Raw genomic sequence first — 24,881 nt, 5'->3', positions numbered from 1 at the left:
CATCATTTGTTACATGTTTTGTATATATGGAAATTATAAAATATTTCGTGTTCCTTGTCTCTTTAATCGACTATATCTGGTAAAGCAACGTTCATGTTTAAAATATCGCATGATGGCAGTATGTGTGCAAGTATCGACTGAGAAGCAATAAATACTTCCGGTTCGTCGTGACATAGTAGGAAGTCTCAAACATAATGTCCATTTTGTTGAAACTAGCTAGCTACGGTTGATCATTGGTTATCTTTCAGTATGTGAAAGATTTAGGCGGTTTCCTTGGCAGATTATCAAGAAGGTAATTTAAATTCAAATGTTTTTCAGATTTTTTTAAACGTTTTTAAGTGTGTGAGATTAGCACTGACGGACAGTAAAAGTAGCTATCTAGGCTGTCTCATGCTAACTAACCTAGTCAGGTTAGCTTGTGAGGGATGCAGCTGTGCTGTTTCAGTGGTTGAAGAATGTGCTAGCTAAAGTTTTAGGACAACGTTTGCAGAGCTAACAGTTGCATTAATGTCTCATAAATCCACCGTTTAGGCATCGTAAAGAGCTTTTACTGTGTCATATGGCCAGTTATATAATAATGTCTGTCTCATTTCGAGACATTGTCATATACCCAGCGCGGTTAAGGTTGTGTAGGTGGTGAGTGTTTCTACAGTTTGGCGCTAGGACGGCGCGTTTGCCGGCTTGTTCCCGTTCGTTGTGTACGGTCTCACAGTAGCTAGCAGGCCAGGCCAGGCCAGGTCGTATTTCCCACGTCTAGCTAGCGTTACTAAAGATCGTCTCATTAGTTAGGGGGGTTGCGGTGTTCAGTTACGTGTGTATCATTTCTATGGTGTTCCGGACCTTTTCCATCAGTTGTCTAGCTAGGTGTATGTGGATCATTTATCTATAGTAATTACGAATCTATTTAAAGTAACAAACGTGTAATTCACGTTAGTCCATTTTTAAATACATAGCACTACAGTTTTTCCTTAACCGTGAAAACCGACCTATTTGTCTGCTTTGTTGTTGGCAAGAATTTCATGATATATAACCTGTATTGAGTCCCACATCATATTGACAAGGTGGTCAGTACTCACGATGGAGGGGCATATTTTCAACGTATTAAATTGTAGCTTAAACATACACATTGTAAAAGCGACCAATGGTTGTTAAAGCTTTAAGAAAGAGCATTTGCTACCTCAGAATAGAGTATTGTCCTCTCTGCTGAAGTCTGGTCCTTTATTCTCCCCTGAGAATGATGAAGCCACCAAGCTACCTTACCACAGTGCTCAATTGCATCAGGGTATTTAAAAGGTGGCGGAAGTAGTAGGGAAAGGCCAGTATAACCTTAAAAAAAGACATTGTGATTTTGTGTGGTATAAAGTGTGTCTACAGTCTATTTTTTAAAGAAATCTTGCATGAGTCATTATAAGGCGCTTCTCATTCATGAGGGTGTGTGTGTGTATGCTGCTTACCTATTAGCATCCAGGACTTCAATTAACAATATTAAAATGCTTTTGGTTTTTTTTTATTTATTTATTTTTTTTAACCTAATTATTGTATGGTATTTCACAATTCTCTACAATCCCTTGCGGTTTTCATGGTAGTTGGTACTTTAAAGGTACTATTTATGTTACTCAGTCTTTCTCTTTTCAGTGAACAGCAGCTGCCAAGATGACTACCATTGTCCATGACACCACGGAAGCTGTGCAGCTTTGTAAAGAATACAACCTTTATCTGAAGCCCATTGCTAGGATGACTATCAGTGTGGCTCTGCCTCAGCTTAAGATGCCTGGAAAGTCTATCTCCAACTGGGAGGTGATGGAGAGGTTAAAGAGCATGGTCCACCCAGACCAGTTCTCCTCCCTGCGCATCTCCAAGAGTACCATGGACTTCATCCGCTTTGAGGGTGAGGTGGAGAACAAGAGTGCTGTCAGGGTCCTCTTGGCCAAGCTAGACGGCAAAAGCATCAAGCTGAGCGGCTTCACAGACATCCTGAAAGTTCGTGCGGCTGAAAACAAGGTTGAGTTCCCCACCCGTCATGACTGGGATTCCTTCTTCAGGGATGCCAAGGATATGAATGAGACCGTTCCGGGAGAACGACCTGACACCATCCATCTTGAGGGTCTCCCCTGCAAGTGGTTTGCCCAGAAGGACAGTCCCTCTGACAGGCCTTCAGAAATTGTCTTGAAGGTTGTCTTTGAGGGCTTCGGTAAGATCCGCAATGTTGACATTCCCATGCTGGACCCATACAGAGAGGAGATGACGGGCAAGAACTTCAACACTTTCTCTTTTGGTGGACACCTCAACTTTGAAGGCTACGTGCAGTTTGAGGAACATACAGGCTTTGTGAAAGCCATGGACACCTTGAGAGGGATGAAACTCATGTACAAAGGAGAGGATGGCAAAGCAGTGGCTTGTAGTATTAAGGTCAGCAGATTCAGTGTTTATCTATATTGGATAAATCTACAACAAACCTTTATTTCAGAGAAATGATAAATGCTAAATAATTGATTAGACTTGTTATTTAGTTTTTAATAACATCCATCCATCTCTTTACATCTGCTTTACATCCACATTGTTCATGCTACCCAAATAATTAATGTTTATTTGTTTTTATTAGAGTTTTTTGTCCCTGGGTTTCATCCTATTTTCTGAAAATGCCTCATATCTTTAGTAGTCTGAGACAACCTCTTGGACAATCTTCATGTTTCGAGAAGCTTTGCTTGGTTCACTGGTGTTTTACTTCTTATAGATTGTGATTTTACAATAAGCTTGTGTATGTGACTCACAAAGCAAGTCATGTATATTCAGGTGACCTTTGACACATCCAAGCACCTGAGTGACTCTTCATTGAAGAAGCGCCTACAGGAGCGTGCAAAGCTCCAAGAACTGGAGAGACAGAGAGAAGAGCAGAAACGCAGAGAGAAAGAAGAGGAGGAGAGACGCAAGGAGGAGGAGCGGTACTGGTCTCATACCACCACACCCCTGGGGCCTTTCAAAGTAGCGTGAGGGCATTATCAAGTTTTAATGGATTGTCTGTTTTTGAAAACCTTTTTGTAGGAGGCAACGTGAACTGGAGGAGGAAGAAAAGGAGAAACGCAGGGAGGAGAGGCTGAGGAGGCGTGAGGAGAGACTGAGGGAGCGAGAAGAAAAAAGGAACCAGAAGAAGGTGCTGGATATACCTTAATAAAGTGCTTGTTCTTTGATAAGATAGTGATCACATGTTCAATTTAATCACTCTACCTACTAACATTGGAGGCTAATATGTTAAGCAAGCTCCTGATTTTGACTACAGTCCAGCAAACCTTCATCCAGCTGTAGCATTATGCCAGTTCTTGACGGTTCTATGCTATTTGTTTTTTCTTGCACCAAGTGAACTAATAACATGAAGAAAATATATATCCATACAATTTTGAAATATCAGAATTTAAGCCTCAACTTTAACCACCAGGACTGTTGTTGCTTTTGTCTTATAAATGTTTTAGCTTGGGGTCCTTCACCAGCAGCACCTTCCACCGCTTCAATAATAAGGGGCTGCCCGCAGATGTGCCTGACTTTAAATTGGCGCTACTAAACATGGATATCAAATTACTGTTATTTAATAGTTAATTAACAAAGTATTAATTGTGCAAATTAATATCAATTCTCAACAAAGGCAAAGAAGCAGCAGGAGGAGGAGCAGAAAAAATTACACCTCAAGATTGCCATGGAGGAAAGGAAGCTACTCCTAGCCCAGAGGAACCTCGAGTCCATCCGCTTGATCGCCGAGTTGCTGAGCAGAGCCAAGGTCAGTCACGCAGCAGCCCCCAAGGCTCATACACGTTGCAGAACACACACACCCCCCCCCCCCCCCCCCCCCCATTTTAATGTTGCATTGTGTTCCAGGTTTGAAAAGTGCTGGAATTTAGGCTAAAATACTTGACGTAAACAAATACGAGCCTCTTGTAATTCCAGGACGAAACATGAGAGAACGTGAAGACGTTAAGATTGGGCGTTGTGAAAATAAACCACCATTAAATAATGTGATAAAAAAGCGAATTATTTCGAATCATTTCGAGTATATGTATAAATATTTAACTTTATTAAGTTTAACGTGCTGGGAAATATTGAAATGGACCTTGAAAGTGACGTACAAGTGCTTGAATTGCACCTTGTAAAGGTGTATGAACTCCGCAAACATGACTACACTGCCGTCATCCATCCAGCACTGATGAGCGCCAATGAGAGAATCATATAAACGAGGGTCCGCGCGCCGAAAATGACGTAATCGCGGTGGCTCCACCTGTGCGCGAGAGCCTCGCCCAGGTCGTGCACCTCTCGAATTTTGTAACTTCGCGCGCGCCGCGCTTCAGTGCAATGAACTAATTAAATATTCATTTGTTCATTCATTTTGAATATTATAATGTCATGTCCATACTATAAAGTGACTACATTTCAATTTTTATTTGAAGTTGTAGTGAAATATAGAAGTTATGGTTATTTATACTGAAGAATCTCTCCACCGATCCCAGACTTTTCTTCATTTACAGCAGGGGTGCCCACAAGTTTTCAGCTTGCGAGCTACTTAGAAGATGAAGTCAGAAAGATCTACCGGGGAGTTGGGGGTTGTGAGGTGGCGAACGAAATTTGTTGGGGGGGGGGGGGGGGGGGGTTAACATTATTTGCTGAGCGAGCTTTTTAATGTCACGCGATCTACGCACATTCCTTCGCGATCGCATAACATACCTACTTAAAGCACGTAATCTTACGGCTTATGTTTTTGCGATAGTGAATCTGATAAATACAAGAGAGCTTCATACCTTTTAAAACTCACCAGGATTCACAAAATTTGACTTGATCTTTAAATAATTTTCTGGAAGAGCACCCCCAGATAACTCCATTATATAAACATTTATGTACATTTATTGCTCAGGTGTTGCATTTTGTTGCTTCATATATTATCTCTTCTCTCCTTACACAGGCTGTTTAGATAAATATACTTTATAAATGTGTTTAGAATTAGGCAAAAGAGGCTTTGTCCCAACTACACCACATTGTCTTTTGCCAGGAAAAATTTTGTCAAATGAAAATTTCTTGCTTTAACCCATGATATATATATATATATATATATATATATACACACACACATATGTATTTATATGCTTTGTGACTGGTGCACAGTCATGTTGGAAGAGGAGGGGGCCAGCTCCAAACTGTTTCCACAAAGTTGGGAGCATGGAATTGTTCAAAATGTCTTGGTATGCTGAAGCATTCAGTGTTCCTTTCGGTGGAACTAAGGGGCCGAGCCCAACTCTTAAAAAACAACCCCACACCATAATCACACCATGACCCCGCTCCGTCAGTTTACGTGGCCTACCACTTACTTCGTGGCTGACTTGCTGTTGTTCCCAAACACTTCCATTTTTTTATAATACAGTTGACTGTGGAATAATTAGGAGCGAGGAAATTTCACAACTGAACTTGTTGCAAAGGTGGCATCCTATCACAGTTCCACGCTGGAATTAACTGAGCTCCTGAGAGCGATCAATTCTTTCACAAATGTTTGTAAAAGCAGTCTGCATGTCTAGGTGCTTAATTTTGTACACCTGTGAACATGGAAACACCTGATTCCGATTATTTGGATGGGTGAGCGAATACTTTTGGCAATATTGTGTGTGTGGGTGTATTCTATAGGATATATATTTCTTTGGAAATGTATCTTACACAAGTACACTGCAGTTCCTTTTCTTGAATCTTCTTAAGATATTTGTTATATATAAATTAATTCATTCATTCACACTAGTGGAATTCCTGTCTTATGCAGGCCCTGAAACAGCAGCAGCTGGAAGAGGAGAAGGCGGAGATTGCCCGAAGGCAGAAGGCGGAGCTAGCTCGCTTGCAGCAACTAGAGGAGCTGCGCCAGCAGCAGGAAGCAGAGCTGCATCGCGTGGAGCAGGAAAAAGCCCGAGCTCTGGAGCTCCAGAGGAAAGAGCGGGAGCTCAGAGACAGGCTGCTGGGAAACCTGCTCAAGAAGAGCACTAATACTGATGGCCTGCAGGGGGAGCAGCCTGACTTTACTACAGAAGCAGCGAGTGACCAGGGCCTCCAGATGTGTGAAGTGCGAACTCAACTGAATGGAGTCACTTGTCGATCAGAAGAATCCAAGCCTGTTGCTGCGTGCTCAGTCACAACGGGCCACCAGGAGAACAAATCAAGGAAACAGGAGAAACCTTCTCAAGGAGATGAGCAGAAAGGCCTGAAAGAAAGGAGACGCAGTCCAGAATCTTCTGGCAGCAGACGTGGACGGAGCACCCACACACACAATCGCAGCAGAGGGCGGAGTCACGGGCACAGGAGTAGTAGCAGAAGGCCCAGTTGTGGGCGGAGCCGGAGCAGGAGTGGTCGGAGGCGGAGCAGTGATAGGCAGTATAGCCGCAGTTACAGGAGGAGCCGGAGCCAAAAGAGACATAGCCATGGGAGGGGCCACAGCTCCGGGAGGCGAGGGAAAGGAAGCCGCAGGTACAGCCACGGCCGGAGCAGCAGCTCCAGCAGCACTAGGAGCAGTAGGAGTGGGAGCTCGAGGAGTGGAAGCACAAGCCACTCCTCTAGCCGAGGGCGTCGACGACGCTCCTTCAGCCAGCACCGAGGGCGCTCCAGACGCCACTGACCAGACGCTAGACTGTGTAGAACATCCTTACAGCAAGAAAAGAAGGAATTACTCTAAACACTTGAATTAAATCTGTGATCAGCAGATGTTTTGATCATGGTATGAATTCATACTGTGAGAATGCACAACTCTCTTGTAAGTCTGACTGGTGCACATCTGCTTAAGAAAACAGTGCTGCTTAAAATAATCCAAGCTTATTAGGACCTCTGTCATTAAATAAGGTCAGGATTTCATTTTCCACAGGTGCTCTCCCTTCAGTCAAAGGTACTGACCTTGACAAACATTGGCATACATATTTATCCAACAAACACAAACAGTATATATATTTTCTTTGCCCCTTGTGTTTTACCATGTGGATATACAACAACATGCTGGACTCTTTTTGTATTTTGTTCCTTTTGTTTTTGTGTGGTGTTGACTGAGTTGATTTGGGAATCTATGACCAGTGTCACACCAGCATGGTCCTCAGCAGAGCCCGGGCTTTTGTTCACTTTTTTCTGTTCTTATCCCATTGCACATTATTGTGCATTTAGTCGGCTACAAAGTCATAAATATTTGTTAAGACTTTGTTCTTTCCGTTGAGTTCTTTCTTCTTGTAGGTAACTGTTAAAAATAGAAAAGAAGGTAACCGAGTGAACAGAAGGTATGGTCATCTCAAGCATTCCTTCATTAGGAGCACTGGCCATCGTGCTGCTCCAGACTCTCTGTGACCACTTGTGTTGCTGCCTTTTGAGTTCAAAGTGGGAGAAAATTAATTTTGTTAATTTCAAGCTGTTCATAATGGTCTTTTTCATGATTAGAAGTGTTTGTTTATCTTCTGCCACTGTTCTTTTTAAGGATGTACACCTTTTGAAAGCTTTTTAAAAACTTGAACCAGTATTTGAATATTTGCATGTGATTTGGTCTCCAATTGGCATTGTTATACTGAATGCTTTTAATTTATGCCTAATTAGTATAACACATTTCTTCATAATAATAATATACATTAGATGTTTAAGTTTCATTTAGATTTTGCCCAATATTGAGTTATAATAGGAAGGTTTGGGCTCCACTGTTTGAAACAATGAAAACTCAGAATATCAGTCTGGTTCATAGTTGATTCTTGTGCAGAGTTCGGTGTTTGAGTTGCATACAGAGGAAATTGGGGACACAACCTGCTGCTGTTATTTTGCTGAAATTTCTTTATTGTAGGTTTGAAATTAAATGATTCCATGTCCTACACTGCAACCAATAAACACCATCCTTTCAAACACCGGAGTTCTGTTCTAGAGAGTAATATCCATGAAACATTTGCTTCCTTATATATTTTAATACAGTGCAGCAGCGTATAGCAGCAATTTCTCCACTGCTAAAGTTATTCCAGCATGCATAGCTGCTCAGTAGGTCAGGCAGAATTTGAGAGAAATTGTTCAGGTAGCATTTTCTGATTTACATAAGAGCTCATGTAAGGGCAAGAGGAAGGACTTGCATATGAGCAGCACTGTAGACACACCACCCTTCACTCACCTACGCAATTTCTCTTGTTTGCAGTCTTAAAGGATTTTACATTGATTTACACAATTAATTTATAATTCTTGGTCCAGAGTTTAATCAAGTTCATAACATGCATGCCTATTCAACCAATCTGTATTCACTATTTAGGGCTATTTAATAGGTCCTCATGCTGACCTTCTGAAACTGAGCAGAAACCTCCACCAATTACATTCACCATGTGATGGCAATGTGCTAATGCTATTCTGACCAGGTAACCTGAGGTAATCCTGTTATTCTGAAATGGCCTGTAGTCAGGTTTATCTTTTCCACTATACACTTTAATTAGGTTCCTCCCATTACTGAAGGCTAGGGTTTACTCAGGGCTGAGGACTAGGCTGACTCAGAGTACATTTTCATTTACATTTTTATTGCTTTACATTTATATTTTTCCCAGAGAAACTTAAAAAAGAGCTTTGTCACTTTAAGAGGCTGCCCTACTGTTTAACTGTGGGCAAACACCTGAGACCATTCAGTCTGGTCCAGTAATCTGTTAATCTCATTATGTTCATTGTTGGTCAGGCCCTCCAGAAAGCTTCACTCTCATTTAGACACACACACAGAGAACCAATACACTTGTGAAAATGGCTGGTGCAAAAGAGGATGGATACTCCAGAAGAATTATGCAGTATATGGAGGGTTTCATGGTGTCAAAGGTAATGAATGGGTCTATTACCCTGCATGTTTCCTTCAGTTTGAACTGAATGTTTAAATCTAGTTATAAATCATGCAGTATAGCTCGTTTTTGGTTATTCTGCTGCAAGCATCTTGTGTTCTCTTGTGGCATAAAATATGGATGTTTTGATTCATTCTGATTCTTCCATACCATATAGTGCAGTCATTTGTGTTAATTTGTATAGACACAATTTTAGCCCATATTTTGTCTTGTATTACATCTAAAAAACACATTTTGCTGATACAAATGACATTATACTATGCATGCAAAACAGAACAAAGTTTACCTAATGTTGTGTACTAAGGGACTCGGAAGTAGCAACAATCTTTGCTAGAGTGTCATATTTATTGTGTAAGTAATCGGAGCCCATGGTTGTATTCAGACCCTCTTTACTGCATGTGAGCTAGGGGTATTTGACTACCTTAATGCCTCAGAGTGCCCCCTGTCTGCCATGGAGGTAGCACAGGGCCTCGGCACCAGCATGGATGGCATGGGGAGACTCCTCTCAGCATGTGTGGGACTGGAGCTCCTGACCACACAGCACAGTGCAGATGGACAAGGTACAGCAACCAATGAAATACAGATCGCTGATGGGGCAAATGTAATTTTAAACACCTTAGTACAACCATCTCCAGACACACAATTTTAAGTTAATATACCAATATTCTTTAATAAGCTCCATTTGCAATGTGTGTGTACAAGTCCTCTACAGTAACACAGAAATGTCCACCATGTTTCTGATGAAGTCCAGTCCTCAGTCTTTGTACCACTCAGTTGAGTACAACTCCAACACCATCTACCTGTGCTGGCACTACCTGACAGACGCAGTCAGGTAGGAACTATTTGGAACCCTCTTTGTGTGGTGAACCTTGATTCAGTTTCTTAAGGGTTCATTACGTCGAACGTGATTGAATTAGAAAAAGATTTTAATGTAGCTAGGTAGTGTGGACATTTCCTGAGAATAGATGACTCAGACGTGGTTAAAAGAGAGTTTTATTACAAAAGTTAAAAAAAAGCATGAGAGTCTCGTCTAGAACAAGAACTCTGTTCTCTGTTCAACTCCACTCTGTAATTAAGCCTGACAGGGCTTTCAGGTTTTCATTAAAATAGCTAGCTAGCAAGCTAGCTTTCTTTTTAAAGAGCTTTCTCATTCAGTCCCGTTCAACCTAATGAAATGCTGTATAACACAACTCATGTTTCTGGCTAAAAACCTGCAGATTGTCATTCACAAAAGTTGTTTGTGAATGACAATCAGTGTACAGTGTAAAGGTTTTGATATCGTCTTCAGACATAGATCATAGCCAGGGTTCATAATTAGCATTATAAATGTGTTCAGCCTGCAGTGTGTTAAGTAGCTGACGCCAGGAGAACAGATTCACAACACACGGGTGTGAGGAAAGAGTGTAAATGTTTAATAAGGAGAGATAAAGAAAAGTTGGTACTGAGGGACAGACACACGGATAAGGGAACGAACAAAATGTCAGAGTGCTCCGAGTCACGGACAGTGTATCATAAATCCCCTCAGTCTTGCATACTGCGGTGACGCCATCTCACGCACATACACGCGGTATTAAAGAAGTGCTTTGAGAACGACGCAGAGATTAAAATGCTATAAATTGATGTTCTGTACTCATCTAAATATGCTCATTTTATTTTTCAGTTATTTTTTTAAGTGTGGGGATTTTAAGTCAAATTAGAAGTTGGCAAAATCGTTAAATGGCGTTGGTTGCTTGTTATTTGGGGCTCTGTAAAATACACAAATCAAATTGTTATTAAACCAGTTCATCATATTCTTGAAGTACACTTCCTAATGTATCATTTCTGTGATTTGCAAGTGTTTTACTGTAGCCAAAATGCTACAGTAAAAACACTTGCAAATCACAGGAATGATACTGTAGCATGTCAGCGGGAGTAAGATCAATCAATCAATCAATCAAATTTTATTTATATAGCGCTTTTTACAACAGTTGTTGTCACAAAGCAGCTTTACAAGTGCCGAGTCCTAGCCCCCAGTGAGCAAGCCAAAGGTGACAGTGGCAAGGAAAAACTCCCTAGTTTTTTGCATGAGGAAGAAACCTTGAGAGGAACCAAGACTCAGGGGGGGAACCCATCCTCCTCTGGCCGACACCGGTCACCATGACAACAACAATTTAGACAGAAAGAAGAGAGAGAAAAGGAAAAATATGTAATAATGTCCATCATGATGTATGCATCCGGTTAGGCAGGAGGTGGCTGGCCCAGGATGGATCGCTGGTCTCCTCATCTCATTATTCCTCAAGCAGGCGGGCAGCCATGTGGAGAAATGAAACAGGGAAAATTGGCTCTGTATGAGGACATATACAGGACAGGTGAAATTATAAACATTTCCGGAGTGTGGCAGCAACTCCGGCATTAAGTTAAATTATTACAGCCTAGCTAAAAAGGCAGAACCAGAAGGTAACAGGCTTGGGGGCATTCTGAGACAATGGCATCCGTCCACTGCACTGTCAACAAACTTGAGTGACCACGAGCAGTGACAGGACGACAGCACCAGCGCCCCAGTCTACCATAAAACCCTTCGCCTGTGAACCCCTGGATCTGTACCTTAATCTAAGGGGGGATATTAATTATCAAACGCTAAACTAAATAAGTGAGTTTTCAACCTAGACTTAAAGATTGTGACCGTGTCGGAGTCCCGGACGCATTTAGGAAGATTATTCCAAAGCTGGCGGGCCTTACAAGAAAAGGCTCTTCCCCCTGCTGTTACCTTGTTAATTTTTGGAACTAATAAAAGACCAGCACCCTGTGATCTTAGTGGGCGTGGGGGTTCGTAATAGGAAATAAGTTCCTGAAGGTACTCAGGAGCAAGCCCGTGCAATGCTTTATAAGTTAATAAAAGAATTTTAAAGTCAATACGGAATTTAACTGGGAGCCAATGCAGGGCTGATAGGACTGGACTGATATGCTGAATTTTTCTAGTTCTGGTCAGAACCCTGGCTGCGGCATTTTGAACTAGGGATGCAAATTATCGATTAATTCATTAATCGTTAGTTGACTGATCTTATCGATCGACTTTCGATTAATCGATAAGCGGCGTTTTTCACCTGAATTTCAGTGTTTCAATAGGGCTTTTAAAAATATCAGCTAAATATACTGCTCAAAAAAATTAAGGGAACACTAAAATAACACATCCTAGATCTCAATTAATACAAATCTTTGAAATCAGTTGAAAATCTCTCATTTCTACCTGTTGTCTGTTCCATTTGCACAAGAGCAGTTGAAATTGATTCACAATCAGTGTTGCTTCCTATCTGAACACGAAGTGTGGATGACTTGGAGTTACATTGTGTTGTTTAAGTGTTCCCTTTATTTTTTTGAGCAGTGTAGTTAAAACACTTTGTTCAAAAAGTATATATTATATTATGATAATTATATTGTATTATATTATATATTGCTCAAGTAATTATGCATGAGGAAATTTTTATGGTATAACAAAATAATTCATTTTAAAAAAGGAATAAATTAAGGACTGGCTCAGTTCAATTTGAAACATTAGACATAAAAAAAAATGTTAAAAAAAAAAAGAAGAAATTAAATAGAGAGCCAAACAGAATATTATTGAGCCCATGTTTGGACAATGTTTCTAGCTTTGTAGTGAACACATGCTGTAACGCGACCGGAGAGTGCCCAAGTTTCCACAACATCATTGAGCTTGTCAGTTAAACTGTCAGCGGTGTGTCTATCCGACATGTTCGTCGTAATCAGCACTGCAGATTTTAGCTGCCAGTTCTCGTCAGCGTAGTGGCACGTCACAGTAATGTAACTTTTCGAAAACGCTCGCCTTCCCAGTGTAGCTGTGATTTTAGGTTGACCAGGTGCACTGGTGATATGCAGGACAGCTGCATGCATGGTGTTCAAATGATAATTGAGTGAGCTAGTGGAACTGTTGTACTTCAATACCGCATTACACACAGAACATTTGACTTCTTTGCCTAAATTAACAATGTTGAAATTGTAGCGACTACTACTCCTCGCAGCGAATTCCCTAACAGACAGGCACTTGGCCCTTTAAGTGACACTGGGAGAGCGGCGCCTGCGCGCGCCAGGGGAGGGGAAGAGAACAGTGCTATTGTTTGAGTTGCGTGGAAAATAAAGTTTCCCTCCTTGGGATTTTCTGGATTACGCAGTTTCTGCCTCGTTTCCCGAACACGCTTCAAAATGGTCCCACACCGCACGTCTTTTCGCCTGCTTCATTTTGTTTTCCACTCTGGTCTTTCGCGACACGTGTTCACCTCTCGTTCTTACGCTCTGTTCAAGTTAATACAGGAGCGCTCTCTAATGATTAATCGTGATTAATACATTTTGATCGAGTAACGTCTTAATCGACAATTAATCGAAAGTCGATTAATCATTTGCATCCCTATTTTGAACTATTTGAAGTTTATTTAGATTCCTATTTGAACATCCTGACAGTAGTGCATTGCAGTAGTCTAATCTAGAGCTAACAAAGGCGTGCACCAATTTTTCTGCATCATCCCGTGATAATGCATTTCTTAATTTAGCAATGTTACGGAGATGTAGAAAAGCTATCCTAGTAGTATTATCTATGTATTTATCAAATGATAGGTCAGAGTCGAGTATGATGCCTAGGTTTTTGGCTACTGTGCCAGGTGTAATGGGGTAGCCTGCGAGATTAAGCATTAGATCTGGAATTTTCTGTTTTGAGGCCTTAGGGCCCAGAAGGAGAACTTCTGTTTTGTCCTCATTAAGTTGGAGTAAGTTTAGAGACATCCAGCATTTAATATCTCTTACACAGGCCTCAATTTTTCTTAAACTGAGTTTGTCATCAGGTTTGGCTGATATGTAAAGTTGAGTGTCATCTGCATAGCAGTGAAAATTTACACCATGTTTGTTTATAACTGTGCCCAATGGTAGCATATATAATGTAAATAATAGTGGTCCTAGAATGGAGCCTTGCGGGACCCCATATTTAACTTTTGTACGTTTAGATGGAATATTATTGAGCTCTACAAACTGATTTGTTAAGTAAGAATGAAACCATGAAAGGGCTGTGCCAGAGACTCCAACCCAGCGTTCTAACCTTTCTAGCAAGATCCTATGATCAATTTTGTCGAAAGCTGCACTAAGATCAAGAAGCACTAACAGCGATACATAGCCTTGATCTGAAGCAAGGAGGAGGTCATTTGTTACTTTAACTAATGCTGTTTCAGTACTGTGATGGGGCCTAAAACCAGATTGGAACTTTTCAAATATGTGATGCCTATGCAGATATAGGCATAATTGCTGGGCAACAGCTTTTTCTATGATCTTAGATATAAATGATGTGTTTGAAATGGGTCTATAATTAGATAGTACAGTAGGATCAAGATTTGGTTTCTTGATCAGAGGTTTAATAACTGCTAATTTACATGATTTGGGCATGTGACCTATTGTAATGGATGAGTTAACTATAGTTAGAAGAGGTTCAGTTACCGCTGGTAATACCTCTTTTAATAACATTGAGGGAACCGAGTCTAGTGTGCAGGTAGCACAATTTAAGGAAGAAATTATTTTCTCTAATTCTGATTGTGGGAGTGGATGAAAAGCATCAAGTTTTTCTCCCAGTATGCAATTTAAATCGATATCAACCAAACCAGATGACATACCAGTTGTATTGCTAATAAAAGGTTTTATATTTTGTCTAATATTCTCTATTTTATTATCAAAAAAATCTATAAATACGTTACTAGTGAGGTTTACTGGAAGCTGAGGTTCTGCGCCTGCTTGATTTTTTTTGTAAGTTTGGAAATAGTATTAAAAAGAAATCTAGGATTGTTTTTATGTTTCTCTATCAGTGAGGCTAGGTATGCTGAGCGTGCTTTAGCGAGTGCCCGTTTGTAGTCAATGATGCTATCCTTCCAGGCACAGTAGAATACTTCCAACTTAGTAGATCACCGTTTACGCTCTAATTTACATGCTATTTGTTTTAAGTTTCTAGTTTGGTCAGTGTACCACGGAGCGAGTTTTTTAGATCTAGTCTTTTTATATTTGAGTGGAGCTACTATATCTAGAGCTGATCTGCAGGTATTCTCTATGCAGTTGGTTAGACTGTCTAACTCCTGAATCGGATGGCGAGTGGGCTAGAGCAGTTAAATCAGGGAGGGCTTCAATAAACTGTGTTGCTGTTAATGTTTTTATCGAGCGCTTTATACACTGCCGAGGAGACGGGCGGGTATTTATGTTAAGATGAATCTCAAATTGGACTAAATAGTGATCAGAGATAGCTACGGTTTGCGGGAGTATATTTATATTATCTACGTCGATACCCAACGTTAAGATTAAATCTAGGGTATGATTTTGATAGTGTGTGGGTCCTACTACGTTTTGTGTAATGCCAACAGAGTTCAATATAGAAGTAAAAGCCCTTGTCAGTGGATCCTCCGCATTATCAAAATGTATGTTAAAGTCTCCTACCATTATTATTTTGTCACTACTAACTGCTAAATTTGCTGTAAAATCTGTGAAATCTTTTAAGAAATCTGAGTAAGGCCCTGGTGGTCTATATACATTTTTAGGGAAAATGAACTTTTATTTTCAGATGGACTAATTAATTCATTTGAGATGCTGTCTATTAATGTAAAGATATCTAAGTATTTCTGATGAATTTCTAAACAATCACGATATATTATACATATTCCTCCTCCTCTGCCTGACAATCTAGGTTTATGTATATAACTATATCCCACAGGGAGTGGCTTCGTTTAGAGATAAATAGTCACCAGATTGAATCCACGTTTCAGTTAGACATAGAATATCATTCATAGAAAGTTCATTCAAAAAAACTGCTTTAGAGTTGAGTGATCGAATATTAATTAATCCAATTTTCAGATCGGTCATATAGGTAATAATTGGATGTGAAGTTTGAATATTAGTTAAAAACTTAGGACGGACTATTTTCTTATGATTTAGTTTAACCCGGGGCACAGACACAGTCTCAATCCTATGGGATCTTGGTGACGCCTCTAAGCAGCTCGCAGACAGACGGTTTAGCCCGTTAGTCTGCGGCCTGGTCGCGACTCTGGTTAGTCAGCAGCTCCTAGTACTACACTGCCCACTAACTAACAGGCTACGGGCTATGCTGCAAGATAACAGGGCAGCACCATCCCGGGTGGGGTGGACACCGTCCCTGCCTAAAAGACCAGGCTTGCCCTCGAACTCTTTCCAATTATTAATAAAGCCCACTTGATTTTCGGAGCACCACTTGGACATCCAGCGGTTTAACGACGTGAGCCTGCTGTATTGCTCATCACCGCGCCACATTGGGATGGGGCCAGAGCAGATTACGGCATCGGACATCGTCTGGGCTAATTTAACCACCTCTTTAACATTAGCCTTAGTCACTTCTGACTGCCGCAGACGTATATCGTTGGCCCCTACATGTATAACTATCCTAGAGAATCTCCTATGGGCTAACAGTCTAAGGTTGCCACTAATGTCCGGCGCTCTGGCTCCCGGTAAACAGCTAACTATAACCGCCGGTGCCCCTACAGCAGGGATGTCAAAGTCAAATGCACCGAGGGCCAAAAAACCAAATTTGCTACAAGCCGAGGGCCGGACTGGTTCAATGTTTATTAAAACATTGAAATGATTGCACATAGCCTATTGAACCAAGACCTAACACAGTGTTTATTATTTAATGCTTAAATGAATAAAGCAATACTTTCTTATGGATCTGTCAGTAATTTCAAGTGAAAACATTTTTCAACAAGCAAACAGATAAAAACAAACTTCCTTCAAAGAAAACATGTCCTGTACATTAAATGAATAAAGTAATAAAGGTTTGAAAAGTGCTGGAATTTAGGCTAAAGTACTTGAAAATGCTTGAAATTGTAACTACTTCGTTTCACAACAAATATCTGTCTGACTGAACAGTTAACAAATACGAGCCTCTTGTAATTCCAGGACAAAACATGAGAGAACGTGAAGACGTTAAGATTGGGCGTTTTGAAAATAAACAACCATTAAATAATGTGAATAAAAGCGAATTATGTCGAATCATTTCGAATATATGTATAAAAATTTAACTTAATTAAGTTTAACGTGCTGGTGCGCACAACGTTACAAAATTCGAGAGGTGCACGACCTCGCGAATCGACAGCGCGCGACGCCCTCGCCCACGGGCGGAGCCACTGCTTTTACGTCATTTTCGCCGAGCGGACCTTTGCCGCTTGTGTGCGCTGCAGTGACTTCGCGGGCTACCGTTGCATTGTGGGGAATGTAGTGTTTGTGCGTGCAAAACACCAGCGGGCGGCTGTGGCCTGCGGGCCGGTTCTAATAGTAATTAAATATCATCCAGGGGGCCATAGATAATCAATTCGCGGGCCGGATCTGGCCCGCGGGCCTTGACTTTGACATATGTGCCCTACAGGAATAGCGACTTTCACGTGCCGAACTATAGAGTGTCCTATCACCAGAGTCTCCTCAGCGGGTGTAACACTGAGCGGGGCAAACCTGTTGGACACGTGAACCGGGGAGTGGTGCTCTGGTGGGCTAGCGCTGGCGTTAGCAGTAGCTGCAGCCCTCGCTCTCCGACTACGCCGCCGAGACGTCACCCATTCGCCCCGCTGTGAGGGCTCTATCGCCGGAGTCGCGGAGGCGCTAGTTCTCCCTGGCGCGTCCACAGCTACTACTGACCCTGTCTCTCTATCCCTCAATAATGAGTGGACGCGGCGCTCTAAGCTTTCCACTTTCGCCACAAGAGAAGTAACTAACTGGCACCTCTCACAAATACTATCACTATTACTATCAGTGGCGAAAGGGTCTAGGCTAAACATGCCACACTCCGAACAAGGAAACAAACCAACACCAGCCATGAATAAATCAAAACACTTACCGTGTCTAGCCGATTTATACAAACTTACGCTAGCTGATTTTTAGAAGCAGAAAGTTGATCAGCGGCCGGAATATTCAACTGCCCGTCTTGACGGTGGAAGTACTATCTGTAAAAGATTATCTAGGAAGGCAAAAAATAAAGATTAGCACGTAAACAGATTAGTACACTTTAGAAAAACAATTTCAAAATTCGCTCCGCAGCAGCGTCGGCAGTCGGCGTAAGAGTGCCATGCAGGTTTTGCATGATCTTTTAACTGTTAAAAGGAGAAGTCATACATGCACTCAACTTTCTTGTTCTGACCCTTTTCATACACCGTTCAACCTAAGTGGCCTCTGCGCCTGCTGAGGCCGGGCAGGAACAGTCTGTGGGGGAACGTAGGCAGACGGGGGTCCCGAGGACGTGATGGTGGTCGGCGACATCAGGGGGTTGGTGCAGTGTCCAGTGCCTGGCAGCTTAAGTCTGTAGTGGGCAAGACGGTCACGGTGAACAACCAGGCACCGCCTGCCCCAACGGATCCTGTACACTACCACCTCCAGTTGTGACCGAACCGTGCAGGGTCCCACCCACACAGACTGCAGCTTCGGGCAGAGACCCTTCCTGCATTGCGGGTTAAACAGCCACACATTTCCATCCACCTCCAGCGGCTCTCCCATACAACGTGTATCATACACATGCTTTTGCTTCACGCTAGCCTCCTTCTGGTTCACCCTGGTCAACTCGTGCACCCCGTGCAGCGTGGACAGCAGGTCGGTGACAAACTTCAGCCTGGGCTCATGACCCACCCCCTTGTTTGGGGGGTGCACCGAAAACCAGCTCCACGGGGGTACGTAGGTCATGGCCAAACATCAGCAGCGCCAGGGTAAACCCCGTTGTTTCCTGCACCGCGGAGCGACACGCTAGTAACACAGAGGGCAGGTACCTGTCCCAATCGTGCTGGTTCGCACTCGTGAACATCGTGAGTTGTGTAGCCAATGTTCTGTTGAAACGCTCCATCAGCCCGTCGCACTAAGGGTGGAGCAGGGTGGTCCTTGTCTTGTGCATGCCCAAAACCCAATAGACCCAATCGTTCATGACCTCCAACTCAAAGTTTCTACCCTGGTCACTATGTAGTTCTTCAGGCACCCCAAAGTGGCAGAAGAAAAAGAAGAAAGAAAGAAAATTTTGTCATACATTGTACAGTACAAGGTACAAAATGTCATTTCCATGGGACCCGGTGTTAAAGCACCGGGAACCCAGAGCAACCGCTACAACATAGTGTTCCATTGGCTCCGCAGGGTGGGGGAGAAACATAGAGAGATAACATTAGGAGGAGACAAAAAATATGACCACAGATTATTCTCTCAACAAGACAGTCTGTGTGCACTCAAAAAATCCCCATAGCATAAACAAGCATTGATACACATACAGTCAAGCAGTGAGAAGAGTTATTCATTCAGATAGGGAGGGGGGAGCCAGAGGCCTGGCACACAGTTTTTATGTCAAAGTTTGCGGTGGAAGGCGAAAGCCATCTCTGATGGTCACTGTATGGGGGTAGGAGCAGGTAACCAAGTCTACGACCTTCTGGGAGAATTTTGTGTGGGCAACAATGCAGAAAATCATCAATAAAGAAAATTTTAGCAAGGAGTTAGTCCTTGAGCACTTGAGCACATGGAACTCCTCTTAAGTCAGTGGTCTCCCAACTGATCCAACTTCACACGTAGAGCATTTATTCCATTCATGATTGACTCCAAGCTTTTACCAATGGTCACAGACTGTGACGGCTCTACCCACCGCATTAATCATGTTGGGCAATTGGCGTGGGCATTCAATAACTGACTAGTGTTGCACGGTATACCGATACTAGAGTAGTATCGCGATACTTCATCATTAAAAATGGTACAATACCCAATTTGCTTAGTATCTGTGCTATAGGACTGAGCGCGTTTTTTTTTTTTTTTTTTTTTTTTTTAAGAGCAGTATTTCCAAAGAGTGCCACATGGGGGCAGTGTGCGTGTATAGCAGTGCAGCGCTTGCCTCCTCTCTGCAGACATAGTTGCCAGGTTCGCAGTTTTCACGCCAAATTGGGCTTGTTTGAAAATCCAGCCGTGGGTAAAAATTCTGGGGTCACGGGGTGTGGTTTTTTGGGCTACTTTTGAGTTGTGCCACCGCAGGAGTTACAAGTCAACACAAAGAATCGATCGCGATATAGGCCTAATACTTCATTTGTTTCCATTTTATTCATTTGTTTGTTTATAAAAAAAAATAAAGGCTTTAAAACGGAAATGAGCATAGTCTCTGACTTTGGTATCAAATGGTATTGAATTTCAATATTTTTTAAAGTATCGTATCGAAGTTGTAATTCTTAGTATCGTGACAACCCTATAACTGACTCCACTCTTCTAATTTCCTGATACACCAGGGCAACACCTAATCCACCTAATACACCTAATCAGCAGAACCCCAGCGATCAAAGTTCCAAATAAGAACACATCCTCAACATCTTTCAGGGAGAGAGGCGCAAGACACAAACTACACCATGTCCCCCATGAGTCAAACACATATCCAGATGAGAACATGCCATCCGGACATGTGGGTTCTCCCGCACCTCGACTCCTCATGGAAAAAATGGTGTCAATTTCGTTGAGACCACTTGATCAAATCCATTTTCTTTGTTCAAATTTGAAGAGCAGCGTCATGGCACTAAGACTGAGCAGAGGGAAGGGAGTGTAGGAGCAAGATATAAGTGTGACCACCTCTCTTGAAAGTCGGATGAAGACACCAGCTTGTCAGCCGTAGTGACCGTGCATTGGTCGGGCACAGTGTATGCGGTGAAATAGTCCACCGCGACCAGGACGAAACGGTTGCCCGTGTCGGTCACTGGGAATGGCCACAATACATCAACCGCCACATGCTCCATTGGGCTGCCAGACTGTAACGGTATAAGTAGCACTCTCTCGAGTTTGGGACTCGGACTCGAGTCGCACTTAAGTCGCATATACAGTGACTTCAGACTCGACTTAGAATTGCATTCAAAAGACTTGCAACTCGACTTGGACTCGTGATTTGAGACTCGTGAACAATCTTTTATTTGTAATGTTCTTTTGTGTTTCATTTGACAACCTTTTCTCCGCCTGTCTGTATGCTTTTTACTTCCCGCTGACGTAACATTTTCGGCGCGCGGACCCTCACGCCGGTCGTGACGCGTCAAGTATTTCGCAAGTGACCGTTGCGCGCGACGCAAAACATCGCGATCATGGCGGCGCTGGTGAGGACGCTCGCTTCTGTTCCACCATTCATAATACAAGTACAAGTAGCAAATAGAAGAGCAGCAAACTGCAGCGTGTGTGGCATAAAAATACAGGACGCTGGTTCCACCACATCTAATTTTATTCGCCACCTGAAAACCCACCCGGAAAGGTTGGTCACTGCCTGAAAGGTTATTAGCAATATTGGTATTGACTTGCTACCAGTGCACCAGTAGAGAGGGTGTTCAGTCATGGAGGCCTCATAATGCGCCCTCACCGAGCCAGGCTAAGTGCAAGTACCCTGTCAATCCTGATCTTTTTCAAATGTAATGCGTTAGTTGCATAAACATTTTCCTTGTATTGGACACTGAAAGACCTTGAAGTTCAAATAGATTGTGTTTGATCCTGTTCATTAGGAGACAAATAGTTGTTGCTGCAGGGCTTTTTATGTCAGAATCATTATTATTGTAAAATTTGAATTCTGTTTAATTTTTATTTTATAATCACTAATTTGGTAGCTATTTTCTTTATATGCAGACCTTTAATATATATATAGTTAAAAATGTGATTTTTTAATTTCACAGCCCTCCTTTATCTTTTAGAACAAAATATAGCAGATGTTCTACTGAAAGAAGAGAATATTGTATCCAGAAAAATGTCAGTTTTGTAAGAAAAATACTTTTTGGAGAAAAATATGGATACAAAATTTATCTGGAAAACATTTGTGTGTGCGTGTGCACTTTTAAAAATTGTATTTCTTCATTTACCAGTTTAAGCTATTATACATCAGAAGTGTCCTAACGGACCATTACAACTATACAGTGATTTGCGACTACAATGTCACTCAAATATTTGGGACTTGACTTGGACTTGAGGTCAAAGACTTGAGACTTGACTTAGACTTGACGTCAAAGACTTGAGACTTGACTTGGACTTGCAAAAAATGACTTGTGAGCATCTCTGCTCTCCGGTCTCGCTGGTCCCTTCTTCGTGGTGCAAACATCGCAGCAATGTACGAATAATTCCCCATCCGTACGACAGCCTGGCCAATAGAAGCGCTGGTGCAAATGAAATGAGCCATATTTTGTCAATTGTGATTTTTTTTTACACCCCAATCGAAATTTTTCCTCCGCTTTTAACCCATCTGTGCAGTCAGAACACACACACACACACACTAGTGATTACTAGGGGGCTGCGGATCACACGTGCCAAGAGCGGTGGGCAGCCCTAGCCCGGCGCCCGGGGAGCAGTTGGGGTTAGGTGCCTTGCTCAAGGGCACCTCAGTCATGGCCTGTCTGGGAATCGAACCCACAACCCTCCGGTCACAAGACCAGTTCCCTAACCGCCAGGCCATGACTGCCCATGCCGTGCAACCTCTGTATCCTGCGCCTAGCACCCCGTAAACCGCTTGCAAGACCGCTTTGCGTAATCCGCAGGGGACCACACTTCAAACTTCCCCAATTAGACCGCAGCACCTTGGCGATGGGACCCAGAACCATAACATCAGCCCAGTCAGGCACAGACGATGACTCTAATCCCCGAATCGCTGCATCACACCAAATTGGTCGAACGACACACAAGGGATGACACCCAGCCCAGACTCTGTCCGTGTAACCACAGCGGAACGCCCAATCTCTCCGGAGTATGTCTCTGCACACAGACAGTACCTACACTTGCATCGTGCACATGGTCTGTGCGATAGCGCGTCCGTGTTACCATGGCTGCATCCGGGGTGGTGCACAATTTGGAAGTCGAACTCCTGAAGCCTGGCCAACCACCTCGCAAGCTGGCCCTCTGGCTTGCGGAAACGCCTCGGCCATTGCAAGGATGCGTGGTTGGAGTGCAGCCATAAATGCCCGCTGTACACATAAGGATGGAAATGTTCTAGGCCCACAACCACTGCTAACAGCTCCCTGTGGGTAACACAGTAATTACGTTCGGCCTTATCCAGGCGCCGGTTTAAATGAGACGAAGCATTCAACCCCGTCCTGCACCTGGGACGGCACCACTTCCAGTCCGTGGTCACCCCCGTCTGTATCCAAAGCGTTCGTCCATCCTAGAGTATGCGAGAATCTGCGTACTACACAGCCGCTGTTTTAGCATGCAGAAGGCTCCCTCTGCCTCAACCGACCAGAGAAATTTCACACCGCCCCTGGTCAAGTTGTGTAACGGGGATGCAATTTCCGTGAAGTTTTTTATGAAACGGCGGTAGTATGACGCGAGTCCAAGGAAGCTGTGTACCTGCTTGACGCTACACGGAGTTGGCCACTCGCGAACCACCTCTGTTTTCTTCGGGTCCGTTTCAATCCCTGCCCCACTCACTATGTGCCCCAAGAAGTGCACCCGATTCTGCAGCAGGTTGCACTTAGCCGGGTTAAGCTTTAGGTTTGCTGGACTAATCAGCCCCAAAACGAGCTCCAAATTTGATAGCGGCGACTCAAATTCAGGCGCGTGAACCAAAACGTCATCTGGATAAACCACACACATCGTCTTCGGGACCCCGTTCAGGATGCGTTCCATCAACCGTTCAAATGTTGCTGGAGCATTGCACAACCTGAATTGTAGGATGGTAAACTGCCACAACACGGTTCCTATTGTGAAAGCAGTCTTTTCTCTGTCATGCTCTGCCAGAGGCACCTGCCAGTATCCGCTACGCAGATCCAGTGAGCTAACCCACACCAAACCGGACAGTAGTTCCAGTGAATCATCAGCGTGCGGCAATGGGTACGAGTCTACTTTATTCACAGCCAACCGAACTGGCCTAGCATCAGCTGTGACGATTTTGTCCTCCGCCAACTCCGTCCTCATGCAGTCTTGCTCCGAAATAGCAAAGGCATCCCTGAAACGCTCTAACAGGTCCCAAAATTTCTTTCCCTGCTGGGCGAAGAGGTTCTGAGTACTACGCTACCACAATTCATGCAGTGGGTCCGCGCTAACCATGTCAACCATGCCGGCCCTTCACGTAACTCCACAAACTTATCATTAAGCAACAACGCACCCCGCTCGCAATCAATAACTGCTCCAGTGCTACAGAGAAAGTAGAGTTCTAGAATACACGGCTCCCTAATTTCTGCCAGCCAGAACTGGTGCGGATAAGAACCCTGCCCAAAGTCAACATCGGCTAACCTGCACCCAACAGTTTGACACGCTCCCCGGTAACGGCAGTTAGACAAGCCCGTTCGTTAGGCATACTAAACTGACTGGTCGCAACATGCGACAAAACATCGGGGTGCAACAGCGAAACTGATGAGCCGGTATCAATGAGAGCTCTTACTGTGGTCTCACCGAAGTTGCAGTCAACATACTGTCCGCCGTGTCCAAAGAAACACGAGGGAAATACACGCCCCTATCGGGGGCCAACCCGTCCCTCATTGTGTGGCCCCACTTCCCTTTCCCGGCGCCTTGCACAGTGACGACTTGTGCCCATGTTGACCGCAGCACTAGCACACCACAGAACTGCCAGAGGGAGCACAAGCCCACCTTGTTCCGGAGCCGGTTTGTTGGGGCACACTCCAGGGGCTACCACATCCAGCCAAGATCAACTCGGCCCACGCAGCTTCGCACACTGCTTCCTCCAGTGAAACTGGGTCAGCCAGGCAGACGTGTTTGGAGCTTGTGAGTTTCCAACGCGTTCAGAAACTGACCAAGCACCAGCTGCAGCTGGACCTCACGTGGGAGAGAGGGGTAAGCCTGTTGCACCAACAGAAAAATCTCGGAAGCCAGGACTCGGATCTGTTCGCCTTGTCCACGACGCCGGCCAGGCAGGAGTTGTCTAGCAGCCGCTGCTGGTGGCTGACGACCGAAGCGAGCACGCGTGCCGCGTCCTGCAGAGCCAGGCACAGGTGAGCTGCCGTTTCACTCCCGGACCATCCCGCAAGCTTCGCTACGATGTCCAACTGTGCATCAAGGCCCGCCCAGTCGGCGTTCCCATTGAAGCATGGCAGGCGGAGA

The 24,881-nt window shown here is 43.5% G+C and overlaps 2 protein-coding genes across 3 annotated transcripts in view; both read left to right on the top strand.

The window, feature by feature from the left end:
• Positions 1-154: 154 nt before the first annotated feature.
• On the top strand, positions 155-7,885 carry akap17a (A kinase (PRKA) anchor protein 17A). Its single transcript, XM_077002017.1, has 6 exons — positions 155-292; positions 1,636-2,409; positions 2,794-2,942; positions 3,043-3,151; positions 3,638-3,769; positions 5,786-7,885. Exons 2-6 carry the CDS (start codon positions 1,654-1,656, stop codon positions 6,626-6,628), a joined length of 1,989 nt encoding a protein of 662 aa, XP_076858132.1. The 5' UTR covers positions 155-292; positions 1,636-1,653; the 3' UTR covers positions 6,629-7,885.
• Positions 7,886-8,409: 524 nt separating this feature from the next.
• The window catches only part of asmt (acetylserotonin O-methyltransferase), a 55,295-nt gene continuing 38,823 nt past the window's right edge, over positions 8,410-24,881 (top strand). The window contains exons 1-3 of one of the 2 annotated variants that reach the window (XM_077002016.1): positions 8,410-8,814; positions 9,217-9,394; positions 9,537-9,666. In XM_077002016.1, the coding sequence (XP_076858131.1) occupies positions 8,743-8,814; positions 9,217-9,394; positions 9,537-9,666 (380 nt within the window). In that variant the 5' untranslated portion in view covers positions 8,410-8,742. The remainder of the gene's footprint in view (positions 8,815-9,216; positions 9,395-9,536; positions 9,667-24,881) is intronic. The other variant, XM_077002015.1, reaches the window with a different exon arrangement.

Source organism: Brachyhypopomus gauderio, chromosome 4, assembly GCF_052324685.1.
Source record: "Brachyhypopomus gauderio isolate BG-103 chromosome 4, BGAUD_0.2, whole genome shotgun sequence".
NCBI classification, from domain to species: Eukaryota; Metazoa; Chordata; class Actinopteri; order Gymnotiformes; family Hypopomidae; genus Brachyhypopomus; species Brachyhypopomus gauderio.
The sequence above is the reverse complement of the archived record's forward strand: the minus strand, read 5'-3'. Positions and strand labels throughout refer to the sequence as shown.

What these genes read in the sequence shown, in the direction of transcription:
- akap17a (XM_077002017.1), top strand. Translation starts at nt 1,654, where the DNA reads ATGACTACCATTGTCCATGACACCACGGAAGCTGTGCAGCTTTGTAAA. An exon ending in AGACGCAAGGAGGAGGAGCG is followed by an intron (nt 2,943 to 3,042) that starts GTACTGGTCTCA and finishes ACCTTTTTGTAG; the next exon opens with GAGGCAACGTGAACTGGAGG. An exon ending in AGTTGCTGAGCAGAGCCAAG is followed by an intron (nt 3,770 to 5,785) that starts GTCAGTCACGCA and finishes TGTCTTATGCAG; the next exon opens with GCCCTGAAACAGCAGCAGCT.